Here is a 12775-nt window from a genome sequence, read left to right on the forward strand (position 1 = left end):
TATCCTTACACATATTTGTGAGGTATTTTCACCCTAGGGTATGTACTCAACAGTAGAATTGCTGTATCTTATACAGTATATACTTTCAAAAATATTAAGTATTGGGCTTCCCTGGTGGCGCAGTGGTTGAGAGTCCGCCTGCCGATGCAGGGGAAACGGGTTCGTGCCCCGGTCTGGGAAGATCCCACGTGCCGCGGAGCGGCTGGGCCCGTGAGCCATGGCCGCTGAGCCTGCGCTTCCGGAGCCTGTGCTCCGCAACGGGGGAGGCCACAACAGTGAGAGGCCCGCGTACCACAAAAAAAAAAAAAAAAAAAAAAATTAAGTATTGCCCACTTTTTTCCTAAAGTGGTTGTTATTGAGTTTTACTTTCACCAGCAGTGAATGAAAGTTACTTACGTTTTTGCCAGTCTAATGAGTATGAAATTTTACCTCATTGTCATCTGGTTTGTTTTTTAGAGGTAAATGTGGGAAGAGTTCTGTGGAAGAGTCCAGAATGACTCTGAGAGATTAAGTGATCTAATGAGGAAGATAGACATCTTGGGGTTAGAAAATGAGTTTGCTCTAGGACGTTTTAGATTAAAGAGCCATTTGGAGGGATTCAGCAAACGATAGGAAATGTGAGTCTGGAGCTCTGAAGAGATTTGGGAGTAAGTATCCATCTAAATGGCACCTAAAACCTAGGGAATGGGAAAGGTCGAGTAGTGTTGTAAGGTGGTCTCTGACAGAACCTTGGAAGACACCAACATTTACAGGCCAGGGAAGGAAAAGCTGGCAAAGGAGACTGTTCCGAAGGCGGAGGACGCCCAAGACTTTCTAAGCCTGAAAACCTAGGGAAGATCATTTTTTCCACCTGTCAATGTAACCAAACAATAGAAAAGAAATTGAAAGTAGGACTCTGGGTTTAGCAATTAGAATGTCACTAGTGACTTTAGGGAAAATATTTTCAATAATTATGTTTGCAAAAGCCAGATTATAATGGTTGAAAACTGATGGCAAATAAGGAATTAGAAATAATAAGTATAGGATCCTTACTTGAAATAGTTCTTAAAGGCCAAGGTAGTGGGAATTTTAATCATTGTTACCTTTCTTAAGATGAATTGATTTTAATCTGTCCTTTTGAAACTTTAGGTTTACCTTCCCCTAAATTAAATTTCCTTTTACTTAGTCAATTTGGTTAGCTATATCCAAAGTCCCTTTGCCAGCTGTATTGATTCTTCTCTTTCATCCCTGTTTGAAACTCTCTGTCCCAACCCACTGATATCTTTGAAAATATCTGCTGAATATCTTTTCAGCATTCCAAATATAATTTTTGCTGATTTAGATTTTTCAGGAAACTAAATAGGTCTGCTGTATTTGTACACTGAGCAGGATGTTATGATCAGAGAAAAATTTGAAACTGTCATGACTTCTGCTTTCCAAGGACTTTATGATGTAATATAGTGAAGGTAGAATAGCTCAGAAGTTATAATAGTAGGAAGTGCTGTAAGACCAAAGCAGAGAGGGTGGTGGGAAGAAAGATTAGTGATCTTGATCTAGAATGCAAGAGCTGTTTTAGAGGTAGGCTGGAGAAGCAGTTCAAGTGAGAGAAGCAGAATAAGCAAAAGTACAAAGAAAAGTTACAGGACAGATCTGAGGAAAAGAAGTTCTACTCAAATAGAAAATAAAAATACTTTAATCATTGTCATCTGTGATGTATTCTGTGCCTTAATTACTTTATTATGACCATATAGTCATAAAAGAACATAAAAGATAACCTTATGATATAATTGGCACTGTAAAGACATTTTCAGATTGTCTTATTTAGCAGTATTATGATAAACAAAGCTTTTCTTAGTTAACTAATTTGAAATTTTACAACAACAATTTCTTGTGCTTAGCTGAAAGTAAAGCTGTATTTTTACATATAACTGTTTATATTAATTAGTCCTAATGTTATAGCTGCTTGTGAATTGCTTTGTATTTTGATTTTACCATACATTATGCATTATGAAACCTGGTAGATGTCTAACTGGCTCAGTTTGCCTCCTCTGATGTTGTATGACCGTTAGCTCTTCCTTTAGCAAGATGACTTGTGTAGAAATGGCAGTAGAACAGTAAATTGTCTTGTTCATATTTAAAATACTGTTGAATTAATGAAAATTACTGCTGGGTATTTTATATGCATAAAGCTTTGATCCGTTCTAAAATACCATAAAATTGTGGAATTTTTTTGAGCTAGAGACCTTTCATTCTATTTAGTCTTCATTTTATAAATGAGGAAATTTATAATAAGCTTAAGTAATAGCTAGTCTTATTAAGTTGAACCACATATAACTGGCTATTTTTGACCTAATACTTTTTGGACTCTGACATATAAATGTCATTTAAAACTAGTACTACTATAATTTGACCCAAACTCCAAAGTTGAAACATCTCTACATTTTATTTCCTTTCTGTATATGGCTAGTATGTTGGTGAAAGCGAGCGCGCTGTGCGACAGGTTTTTCAGCGAGCCAAGAATTCAGCACCCTGCGTGATATTCTTTGATGAAGTGGATGCCTTATGTCCTCGAAGATCAGCCCGAGAGGTAGGTATCATAGTTTAGTGATTACAGATTTTTTTTAAAGCACCATAAACCTTTTGTAAGTTCTTACAAAGTTACATAAAGTTCAAATAGTTCTTATAAAGTCATTCATTGAGAACACTGAGACTCTTTAAGTAAAGAAACCTAGTAATTTGAAAACAGGGCCTAGGGATAACAATTGTATTTTTATTAGCCTCTGTATCCATTTTTCTTTCTGTGTATTATTTTGGTTGCACATATCTGATTCACACCAACGAGTTTTGGGGAATGGAAATGATTATTAGTTTTGGATAGCCTGCCTTGTAATCGTATGATTCTCTTCAGAGTTCTTGGAGAAAATATAATTTAAGACATCATGCACTCAAAGTAGGGTCAGATGATATGCTTTAAGACACAGCACCATTTCTATCTGGGGAAGATATAAATTGGTGTGCATTAAAGACCACTTGCATTACTACACTGAGTCACCATTCTTAGAAATTTTGGTACAGTGATTGCCTGGAAAACAGTTATCAGGAATACTGTTTGAATCATAGTGAAGCATAATATAAAGAATATATTTAAAAAATATATATATATAACCTTTTGAAGAGGATAGCAAAGACTGTGTAGTAAGTACGTTTATTACAAGATGATTGAGGAAATGATTATATTTCTTATGTGATTCGTTTTCACATAGTTACTCTGTGTGTGTTCTTGGGTTGTGAAACATTTATTAGGTGCCTCGTTTTGCTTAAAATTCCCAGCATTCAGAAGTTGAAAAACAAAACTTGACTAGGATAAGTGTGCTTCATATCATAGCAATTTTGTTTCCTCCCCCAGCAGTCAGCAATATCACAGAAAATCCTTATTACAGTCTTATCTCTGATAGTGATGTCAGTGGCCAGGGCAGAGATCCTTCCCGGGTTCTCCTGCTGGCCGTCACGTTCCAAAATCTAATGTGGGATCTAGAGCAAAATCCTACACACTATATCCAGCTGGTGGGGGCATGGTATGCTCTGGATTTTACTCCTTTTTATTCCCTTTTGCTGTGAATTAAACCCTTTGTTCATTGATAGCCCATTTCATTGGTTTGCATCTCTCTGTTATCAAGTGGTAATTTAAATTAGGAGGTATATCCAGTCAACTTGCCCTCAGAGAAGTCTGCATTCTTATGAACTACATTTCTAACTTCTAGGTTATCTCTCTCGGCTGTCAGCTACCACACATCTCTCTAATCAGATATGTGTTTTGCTTTAACATTTTCACCCGAAGGGGATTCTGAAAATATTTTAAAATTGAACATATTCTTTTTTTAATGATGCAAGTTATTCATGAATACATGCTTGTGAAAAATGCAAGTAAATACAAGTATAAAGAGTCAAGTCTTTCTTCCAATTCTCCTCCCTGTTACTCTTCTTGGAGGTTACTTCTGCTGACAGTTTAGTGTTTTGCATTTGTGGCCTAGAACTTTTTCTATAAGCTTAAAAACATGTATGATTTAAACTTATTTTTTTATATAAATGTCATCATTCTATCTGACACTTTACCCATGTACTTAATAACTTATTTTGTAACTATTGAATAAATATTCCACAGTCTGGATAGGGAAGAATTAATTCAACAATTCCCCTGTTTTGGACATTTACATTGTTTCTAGTTGTTTCCCTTATAAACACAACTGTATTAAACATTCTTATCACATATTTTTGTGCACATGTGGGAATATGTGAGAGTTTTGGAAGTAGAATTTCTGGGTAGAAGATATATACAAATATTTTGAAAGCTAACACAGTCATTCTTTGCAAAAACTACCAGTTACATACACCTACCAACTAAAAATAACCATTTTCTACACCTTTGTCAACAATGGGTAATACCCATCTTTTTATTTTTCTCAATTTTATTGGCAAAACATGATGTTAAATTTTAGTATTCATGTCTCTGACCCTTTTGCTGTTGAAATGTTTTTCTGTGCTCACTTTGGCAGCACATACACTGAAAATGAAATGTTCCCCCCCCTTTTTTTAAGATTTTTTTTTTTTTGATGACCATTTTTAACGTCTCAATTTATTGAATTTGTTACAGTATTGCTTCTGTTTCATGTTTTGGTTTTTAGCCCCAAGGCATGTGGGATCTTATCTCCCGCACCAGGGATTGAACCCACACCCCCTGCATTGGAAGGCAAAGTCTTAACCACTGGACCACCAGGGAAGTCCCGTCTTCCCCTTTTTTTTTGTTGTTAATTTATAAGCGCTTTTTATATGTGATGGAAATTAGTCTATTGTCCGATTATGTGTGTTGATACTATTTTTCCCAGTTTTATCACTTATCTTTTTTTATTACATAAAACTTTATATATAGTAAAGTCTATCAGCCTTTTCCTGAATTGATTGTGAGGTTTTTGTCTTGCTTAGGTAGGACAGTGTTTTGGGGTTTTTTTGTTTTTTTTAAACCAGTATTTCTTTATTTTTTTGAGTCCTGATTATAATTCTTTTAATCTCCTAACAGTTAATACTGTGTCTCCAAGGGGTGATAATAAGGTGCACCAAATTTTTTTTCTGGAGAAATCAGTATGTTAAACTCATTACCACCTCTGTACATAAAATGTATGTTGAAGAAAGGCAATTAATGACAAAAAGAAACACAGCACCACCTTTCTCATTTCCTATATTGTACATTTTGAAAACTTCTGCATTTAAAGGATAAACATCCCTCTATTCACCAACTCCCTGAACATCTTAGATATTGCCCTGAGGTACTTCAACCTTGTACTGCATGCTTCAAGGAAAAGCAAAAAGGCCTCAGTTTCCCAGCTGAAAGCTCTGGAATATCCAGTATCCTGGGGAGTCTGATCTGGCATTCAAAAGCTGAGTCTAGATTTGCCCAAAGGGAAATTCATTGTGGCTATTAGATCTTTTTTAAAATTTATTTTATTGAAGTATAATTGATTTACAACGTGTTAATTTCTACCGTACAGCGAATTGATTCAGTTAGACACATATATATTCTTTTTCGTATTCATTTCCATTATGGTTTATCACAGGATATTGAATATAATTCTCAGCTCTTAGATCTTTGAATAGCTCAGAGGCTTAAGACTGTGGGATCAGCTAAACCTGAAATTGAATTTCATCTCTACCCTTATGTAGCTTTGAGACCTTGGACAAATAGCCTCTCTAAGCCTCAGTTTCCTCACCTGAATTGTGGATGATAGCAGGATTGCTGGGGAAGCACTGATGAGAACATGTTTTGCACAGTGCTTAGATACAGTGACTTCTCAGGAAATAATTGTTATATCTTTTGACAAAAGCTTTCATTCAAGTTAGCAAATGTATTATTTTGCATGGGAAAAAAAATGGTGATGTATTTTTCTTTTATTGGGAGCTGATGTAGCTGTATTTATTTGTTTTTAGACAGGGGCAAGTGTCCGGGTGGTAAATCAGCTACTTACAGAGATGGATGGTCTGGAAACACGTCAGCAGGTTTTTATTATGGCAGCCACTAACAGACCAGGTAAGAAAGAAGAATATAAAACAGATGAGTCTAAAAACTTACAGCGTTTACAAACAATATAATTTATATACATCCTAGTAAAGGAAGAGTAAGTTTGGGAAATCCCTTTTTGGTTCAGAAGTTGGAGTAAAACCTTAGAAAGCTTTTATGTAAGCCATAGTATAAAAAAACAAAAACAAAACAGTATAACATTATTGCTTGGATTCTGTAAGATTTTTTTCTGTGTTGGTGCATAGAAAATTGTCTTGTTAGCAGAGAACCCTTGTAACATACACTTTTGACCACAAAGTATTATCAGAATTTATGTCCTATGGTTTCTCTCAAGCTTATAGGAGACAAGAACCAGTCTCTTTTTCACCGTATCTGAAGGTTAAAGATAGGTTTTTAAGGTTTTATACTGGAAGCATGTCCATATACCTACACTTAACTGTTTTTTAAAATTGTTAAAAAGCCTAAGTACTAGTGAGGGATTTAGAAACAATCTCAAACTTCAAAAGTACCGAAGGTGGCTTTTACTTTGGGTCCTCAGTTCTCTTCATATTGTTTAATACTTTGCCATCCATATGCGACGCTGTATCCTAGCTGCTCCTGCATTGATATTTGTGTTAACTATGTCTACCCGCAATGACTTGGGACTTTAATTGCTTAAATGGATTTTTCAGTTTTCAAGCTGATGTAATTTTTCTTGTACGTTAGTACAGATACTGAAACCTTCATGAATTATATACCATTTCATTTTAAAATGAAACATCGCAAGGTTTGAATTAGACTCTTATCTTTGAATTAGAAATGCTCTGAGTTAGGCAGACCTGGGTTTGAGTCCTGGCTCTAGCACTTCGTAGCTTACTAACTGTTCTCTTTCAGCCCTAACTCGCGTGTACCACCTGAGTAGATGATAACCCAGGTCTGACCCTAAGCACCTGGAGTTAGTGTCAGAACCTGCAGGTTAAGGGGTCCGTTGTCTACAAGACTCTGCCCTACTTCAGGTGCCAGGTGCAAGTGGTGTCTCCAGGACACACGCACTTCTGACCGGCCTGTGACAAACTTGGGGGTTCCCATCACCCCTTTCAGAGTCAGTAATTTGCTAAAAAGACTTAACAAAATGAAGAAAAGCACTGTACTTACAATTACAGTTTATTATAAAGGGTACACTTAGGGCTAGGTCTCAGAGGGAGTGCAGAGCTTCCATGCCCTCTCTCCATGGAGTCAGGGCACATCACCCTCTTGGCACATCACTGTGTTCATCGGTGAGGAATCTCCCTCAAGTTTGATGTCCAGAGTTGATTGGGATTTTGTTATGTATCCATGATTGACTGACTCATTGGCCATGTGACTGAACTCAGTCTCCAGCCCCGCCCTACCTCCCCAGATGTCTGGGTCCAAGTTCCAACCCTCTAATCAGATGGTAAATTGTTCTGGTAACCAGCCCCATCCTGAAGTTATCTGCAGGGCCAACCTTGAGTCATCTCATGAGCACAACAAAGACACTCCTGTTACTCTGAAGGCTCTACCCAGGAACCAGGGGCAAAGACCAAATGTATTTATTCCTTATTATGCCACATTAATCCTGGGCATGTATTACTTCATCTTGCTAACCAGTACTTCTTCATCTATAAAATGAGGATAATAATACCTAATAGGCAGTATTGTCCCAAAGCTTAAGTGATATTGGTAATGTATCTATCATAGTGTGTGGCAAGTAGCTGTTTAGTATTATTATCATTATTATGAGCACTTCTGGTATTAGCAGTAGGAGCAGTCATTAGGTCATAAAGTCAGAGAGTCATCCTCGAAGAAACCTTGAAGGTCTGTCAAATTTGGACAGAATCACATCCTACCTTTCCTGAGCAGCTACAGATTTTTCTAGCAGATTTCAAGAAGACAGTCTTTGGTGTGCTCTAATAACCTATTCTGTCTTTAACTGTATTCACCATTTTTCATATTTGTTTATTGTAAACACTCTTATCTTTTAGTTTAATCTCTGTAGATTAGAAAACAACAGGTCCTTCAGTGTTATTCAAATAATAGGTCCTTCAATGTTACTACTAGGTTTTACTTAAATCCCTTCCTTCAGAAGGGTGCAGGTACATTACCTTTCCTCATGGGTTTTTTTTTTTTTTCCTCCAATCTCTTTATTCATCTTTGAATTCCTTAGGATTCTCCAGATTCTCCTTAGTTGTAAAACCCAGAACTGAGCACAGTAGTCTCTTGAGTTTAGCCAGTGAATGACAGGATGAATGTGGTGCCTCTGTTTTGTTCTTTCCAGTGTTCTTGAGTATTGTCTTCCTCTCCACTGTATCTCACCCATCCCTTTCTCCCCATAACAAGCCCCATTACGTTGAGGATCCACATAAATTTAAAAATAGATGTTTTAGATCTTTTCACTTGTATTGATGCCTATTTGGCAGTTCTGTTCCATGGTATTCTATCCTGTGACATTTTGTTTGATTGTTTATAACTTGGATTCTGCTCAGCTTCAAGAAACCCCTTCTTGCCCCATGTCCTGGTCAGCTCTTGCCGCCTGGTGAACTACTGCGATACTTAGTGGCTTAAAAATCACCATTTTTGCATTGTTCATAATTTTGTAGGTCAGGAATTCAGGGAGGGCTTATCCAGGTGGTTCATCTCTGATCCACATGCCACCAGCACGCATGGCTGGGCCAGAGGATCCCCTTTCAAGGTCACTTCTTTACTCACATGTCTGGTGCTTTGGTACGCCTCGGCATTCTGCACACCCCCTCCCCCCAGCCCCTCCCCACCACCAGTTGTCATCTTCCAAGCCCTCTCCATGTGGCTTGGCTTCTATCAGAATGGTTCTCTGAGTACTCACATTTCTTACTTGACAGCTGGATTCCAAGAGATAAAGGTGGAAGCTGCCATTCCTTTGAAGGCAAGGCCCAGAATAGACAAATTCTCTTGGTCAGGGCAGTGACAGGAAGGGCCAGATTCAAAAGGAGAGAAGTAGAGATGTAAAAAAAGGGGGAGTTATCTTTAATCCTTCTTATGTATATTTTTCTTTCATCACATTCTTTGTTTTACGGTGCAAGTTATACATTCCGCCTTACAGCTTGGTGTTGTAGGTCAGTCATTTCAGTATAATTTTCTTGAGTCTCTCAGATTTGCTCCTTCACTCATCAGATATTTATTGAATTTTTATTATATGCCTGATCCTACTGAGCTTTGGGAATTCAAAAGTTAACAATTCAGAAAAATTCTTTGCCTGCATGTATTCTGATTTGGGGCTGGGGAACAGGGGGTAAATAATAGACAATCAAATAAATAAAATAAAACAGGGTAAGAGGATGGAGAATGACTGGTGTTTGGGGAGAGGAATGCTAATTTAGATATCATAGTCCGGGAAAGCTTCTTCTTCAGAAGTAATGTCAGCACGCACCCAAAAAATGTGAAGTATCAAGCCATGCAAAAATCTGGGAGAAGGCATTCCAGGTAGAGAACAAACAATAAGTATAAAGGCCCTGAAGTGAAAACAAGTTTGGAGAACCAGCAACAAGGCCAGTGCGTCTAGAGTGAAAAGAGTTGGGGGGCAGTGATGGAGAAGTGCAAGGGGCCTTTTAGGCCACAGTAAGGGGTGTGGATTTTATTCTGCCATGAGGGCTTTTTTAATACATTTATTTATTTGTTTGTTTGTTTGTTTCTTTTTGGGCTGCATTGGGTCTTCGTTGCTGTGCACAGGCTTTCTCTAGTTGCGGCAGGCAGGGGCTACTCTTTGTTGTGGTGTGCAGGCTTCTCATTGTGGTGGCTTCTCTTTGTTGCGGAGCACGGGCTCTAGGCACAACACGGGCTGCAGTAGCTGTGGCTCGTGGGCTCAGTAGTTGTGGCTCGCAGGCTCTAGAGCTCAGGCTCAGTAGTTGTGGCGCACAGGCTTAGTTGCTCCACGGCATGTGGGATCTTCCTGGACCACTTGTGTCCCCTGCATTGGCAGGCGGATTCTTAACCACTGCACCACCAGGGAAGTCCCATGAAGGTTTTCTGAGTGGAGGAGTGAAGTGATCTGATTTTCTTTTTCTTTTTATAAAATATGTGACTTTTTATTTTACTTTGTATTTTGAAACAATTATAAATTCACAACAGATTAGAAAAATAGTGCACAGAAGTTCCATGTACCCAGTTTAACTCAGTTGTTACATTTTACATAACTGTGGTACAAAATCAAAACCAGGAAATAGACATTTGTGTAATTTGTCTATTTTTTTGCCATTTTAGCACAAGTGCAGATTCATGTGATCACCACTGCAGTCAATACAAGAACTATTCCATCACCACAAAGATCTCCCTCATGCTATCCCTTTATAGTAACAACCACCTCTCTCCCACCATGTCTAACTCAAGGCAACCACTAATCTGTTCTCCATCTCTATAATTGTGTCACTTTAAGAATTTTATATAAAAGTAATCGTACAAAATGTGACCTTTTAGGTTGGCTTTATTCACCTATTCTAACGCCCTTGAAATCTATTCAAATTCTTGTGTGTATCAATAGATTGTTCCTTTTCAGTACTGGGTAGTATTCTGTGGTGTGGAGGTTCTAGTTAGTTTAACCATTCTCTTCTGGGGGCATTATGATCGTTTCCAGTTTTTGACTGTTTCATATAAAGCTACTCTGAACATCTACATATAGGTTCTTATGTGGACATAAGGTTTCAGTTCTTTGGGATAGATGCCCAGGAGCATGATTGCTGGGTCGTATGTTAAGTATGTGTTCAGTTTTTTAAAGAGGTTGTCAAAGTCTTCCTGAGTGGCTATAATTTCTATCAGTAATGCTAAGGAAGATTCAGTTTCTTTGCATCTTTGCTGGTATTTTGTACTGTCACTGTTTTTATTTTATCTTTTCCAAGAGATGTATAGTGATATCTTATCATGGTTTTATTTGTATTTCTCTGATGGCTGATAAGAACTTCTTTTCATGTGTTTCTTTGCCATCCTTATATCTTCTTCAGTGAATTGTCTCTTTGTGTCCTTTGCCCATTTTCTAAATTGGAATGTGTATTTTTTTTATTGTTGAGTTTTGAGCGTTCTGTATATATTCTAGATGTGAGTCCTTTGTCAGGTATGTAATTTGCAACTTTTTGTCCCAGTCTGCATCTTGTCTTTTCATCTTCTTAATCACAGAGATCCAAATTATTAATATTTACTTTTATATATTACACTCTGCGGACCATGTCTAAAATCTGGTTTTCAAAACTATGTCCCAAAGATTTTCTCCACTGTTTTCTTCTGAAAGTTTTATGGTTTTATGTTTTACATTTAAACCTATGGTCTATTTTTAGGTAACATTTATGTGAGGTGCAAAGTTTAGGTCGAGGGGTTTTTTTCCTATGGGTATCCAGTTGGCTCCACCATCATTCACTGAAAAGACTATCCTTCCTCCACTGAATCACTTTTGTACCTTTTTCAAAAATCAGTTGGTAAATACTAGTAATGAACAATCGGAGTTTGAAATTAAAAACACAATACCGGGCTTCCCTGGTGGCGCAGTGGTTGAGAGTCTGCCTGCCGATGCAGGGGACACGGGTTCGTGCCCTGGTCTGGGAAGATACCACATGCCGCGGGGCAGCTGGGCCCGTGAGCCATGGCCTCTGAGCCTGCACGTCCGGAGCCTGTGCTCCGCAACGGGAGAGGCCACAACAGTGAGAGGCCCGCGTACTGCAAAAAAAAAAAAAAAAAAAAGATGCCTGTTAGTGAAACAGAATTGTCGAGTATGAGCCAGCTTTTCTTTGAGAAAAGATGTGATACGTAGAATTTTGTAAGAGCTTTTGGTGGAGCATAGTTTAAATCATCTAACACATATATACACACACACACTTTATGGTATATAGATTACTCAGGATGCTTTTTACTGTAAATAAAACAAGTAAATAATTTCTTAAAATAATAAACAACAAAATACTAATGTGATGTTGTCAGAGAATTTAAATGATTATAAAAGTCCTAAACTAGAATGCTTTCTAAGTACAATTGGGATTCTTTATATCAAGCTTTATTTTGGGGCATGCAGATCTGGCTTTAAGATCTCTGTTTGTATATTTAAGATAAAAGATGTTTTCACAGCATGGTATTGGCATAGACATAGACATATAGATCATTGGATAGTAGAATTAAAAAATGTTCCCACAAATATCTGGACAATTGATTTATTTTTATAGAGCACAAAGGCAATACAGTGGAAAAAGGATAGCCTTTTCAATAGTTGCTGGAACAGTTGGATATCCATATGCAAGAAAAATGAACTTTAATCCCTATCTTTTACTGTATGCAAAAATTAACCCAAATGAATCAAAGACCAATGAAAACCCAAAGCTATAAAACTGCTGGAAGAAAACACAGGAGAAAATTTTTTTCTGTCTTGGATTAAGCAAAGATTTCTTAGATGGATAAATTGAACTGCTCTTCGAAAGATGCCACTAAGAGAATACAGAGACAAACCACAGACTGAGAGAAAATACTTGCAAAGTACATTATTTGTTAAAGAATATATAATGAACTCAATGACACAACTCAAAACTCAACAACAACAAAAAAGACATTAAAAATAGGCAAGGGCTTCCCTGGTGGCGCAGTGGTTGAGGGTCCGCCTGCCGATGCAGGGGACACGGGTTCGTGCCCCGGTCTGGGAAGATCCCACATGCTGTGGAGCGGCTGGGCCTGTGAGCCATGACCGCTGAGCCTGCGCGTCCAGAGCCTGTGCTCCGCAACGGG

The 12775-nt window shown here is 37.8% G+C and overlaps 1 protein-coding gene across 2 annotated transcripts in view; it reads left to right on the forward strand.

Moving 5' to 3' along the window:
* The window catches only part of NVL (nuclear VCP like), an 82238-nt gene that overhangs the window by 42303 nt on the left and 27160 nt on the right, over nucleotides 1-12775 (forward strand). For both annotated transcript variants that reach the window (XM_060091379.1, XM_060091380.1), the window contains 2 exons: nucleotides 2447-2566; nucleotides 5959-6058. In XM_060091379.1, the coding sequence (XP_059947362.1) occupies nucleotides 2447-2566; nucleotides 5959-6058 (220 nt within the window). The remainder of the gene's footprint in view (nucleotides 1-2446; nucleotides 2567-5958; nucleotides 6059-12775) is intronic.

Source organism: Mesoplodon densirostris, chromosome 2 (assembly GCF_025265405.1).
Source record: "Mesoplodon densirostris isolate mMesDen1 chromosome 2, mMesDen1 primary haplotype, whole genome shotgun sequence".
NCBI lineage: Eukaryota > Metazoa > Chordata > Mammalia > Artiodactyla > Ziphiidae > Mesoplodon > Mesoplodon densirostris.